General features: G+C 69.5%; 1 protein-coding gene across 1 annotated transcript; it reads right to left on the bottom strand.

Annotated features, from left to right (window-relative positions):
• Positions 1-4: 4 nt before the first annotated feature.
• On the bottom strand, positions 5-1,685 carry TNNI2 (troponin I2, fast skeletal type; the record flags this gene model as incomplete). Its single annotated transcript, XM_011387577.2, has 6 exons — positions 1,643-1,685; positions 1,040-1,069; positions 873-879; positions 455-496; positions 247-375; positions 5-103 (listed from the first exon to the last, which is right to left on the bottom strand). Coding segments are annotated over exons 2-6 (285 nt in total), but the record flags the coding sequence as incomplete, so codon positions are not given.
• Between the last annotated feature and the right edge of the window lie 523 nt (positions 1,686-2,208).

The following is a 2,208-nucleotide window of genomic DNA, read 5'->3' as shown; positions in this document are numbered from 1 at the left end:
CCCCCCCGCTCACCTCCTTGGTGCTCTTCTGCACCCTCATCTCCATGTCGTACTTCTCCTCCTCGGCCGCGTCGATCTTGGCGTGCAGCTGTCGGCAGAGCTCCTGGGGGGGCGCGGGGGAGGCGGGTGGGGGGGCCGCCCCGACACTGACCCCCGACTGCCCTGACCGCCCCGCCTGCTCCCTTGGCCAGTGGGGAAACGGGGAGGCTGCGGGCGGCAGCGGGGCTCGGGCGGGGCCCGGGGTACCTGCACCTCGGCCATGGAGCCGGGGATGTGCAGCGGGGGGCAGTGCTCGGACAGGTAGTTCTGCTTCTCCGACTCCCGGCGACCCTCCTCCTTCTCCAGCTCGGTGGCCGCGATCTGGAGCATGACGCTCTGTGCGGGCGAGGCGGGCGCGTGAGGGGCTGCGGGCCGGCCTGCGCGGCCCCCCGCGGCCCCCCTGCGCGGCACCTACCTTCAGGTGCTGTCTGCGGGCCGTGATGGCCCTGTTTCGTTTCTGCGGGGCGGAGGAGAGGAGGCAGAGTCAGGGCCGACCCAGGGCCCCGCGCGGCCCCGCAGCCCCTCCGCGCGCGGCCGTCCATCCGGGCCGGGGGCCCTGCTCAGGGGGCGGCTGGGGTCCTGGTGGGGGACGTCCCCGGGCGCCACACCGCACGGTGTGAGGGGGACGCTGGACGTCAGTGCGGGGCGAGGGGGGTGCAGAAGTCAGAAAGAAGAAGCAACCGCGCGACCAGGCCTCGCTTCCCCTGCCACAGCAGACACCGGGCAGCCACTTCCTCTCCCGTCAGTGTCTGGGTGGGGCGGATGGTTCCCCCGGCTCGAAGCCCTGACCTCTGACCTGTCCCCTCAGAGTTTCACCCCAGGAAGGTACTCACCTCATCACTGTCCCAGGAGGGGCGCAGGGGTTGGGGAAGAGAAGAAAGAAGTTAGGGTCGTGTGTTGGGGCAGGTGGGAGCAGGCGGTGGCCAGGGTGGGCAGGGGCCACTGCGGGGGAGTCGGGGGTGGGGGTGGGATGGACACTAAGACTGGGGGCTCCACGTACTCCCCCATCCTGAAGTCCTGGGCCTGGAGCCTGTGGGAGAGAAAACCGGGGTGTCAGGGCCACGAGCTGTCTGCGGGTGACGGGCGCGGCACCTCACGCTAACCCCGCCCCTCCCCCAACTCCAAACTTGGGGGGGTTGGGGGGGGTGGCAATGTCTTGGAATTCTCTGGGGCTAGAAGTGAAGGGGAAAGTGTCCCAGAAATGTCCCAGGCAGGGCGCGGGGTGCAGCAGCTGTCCCCGAGGGCGGGGCGAGCTGGGCCAGCGCAGGTGGCTGCCAGAGCCACCGGCTATTTTTAACTCAGCTCCTTCGGCTTTGGGCCCAAGTACATGCAAGAAGCTGCCCCCCCCCCACTTTGCCCTGGGGTCTCTCAACCCATGAAGTCCCCTTCCAGTGTCCCAGAAATGAAGCCTGGCCTCCGGGGGTCTGTCCGGGTCCCTGTCACACCCCAGCCCTCCTCCCAACATGTCTGCCTCCCGCTCCCCGCTCCCCAGAAGCCCCCGCAGAGGGCCACTGGCAGCCCCCGGCCCCGGCCCCGCCCCGGGGAGCCCCGCCAGCTAGCGCGGGAGTGCGTGCGGCAGCCTCCACCAGCCGGCCGGCCTCACCTAGTGTCGAGGCAGCAGCGCTGGGCGTGAGGTCAGGCCTCGGTGGCGAGTCGGGCCGGTGGGCCCGGGGGAGGGGTATAAATGGCCTCCCCAGGCCGGGCCCCCGCTCAGAAAGGGCATGGAGCCCTCCTCAGACCAATGGGGGCCCGGGGCCTCCCCACCTGCCCAGGCTGCCTGGCCCGGCCCAGCTGCATGCCACTGTCCAGGCCAAGAAGTCTTGGTGTGGGGGGGCGGGGGTGCCGAGATTGGGTTGCTTTATTTAGGGACCAGTAACAAACTCGAGAAGCCTCCTGCTCCTTGCAAGGAGCCTGAGGATGGCTATGCACGGCCTCGCTGGGCCACCGTGGGGGCCCTGGGAGCCTGGCTCCGTCTCGTCCTATGTTAGGGTCCACAATGCAATTTTCCGGGGACTGATGGCTGCTTCTGCAGCTCGCTGTTTCCCATTCAGCCCAACGGACGCCTCGGCCACGTGGCCGAGGGGCTCTGGGGTGGGGGCTGCCCTCTCCGGGGCGAGCTCCAACCTTCCCGTTCTGGAGCAGGAGGAAGGTTTATGGGGGAGAGTGTCC

Source organism: Pteropus vampyrus, unplaced genomic scaffold (assembly GCF_000151845.1).
Source record: "Pteropus vampyrus isolate Shadow unplaced genomic scaffold, Pvam_2.0 Scaffold1000005297, whole genome shotgun sequence".
NCBI lineage: Eukaryota > Metazoa > Chordata > Mammalia > Chiroptera > Pteropodidae > Pteropus > Pteropus vampyrus.
This window is presented reverse-complemented; position numbering and strand designations above follow the sequence as displayed.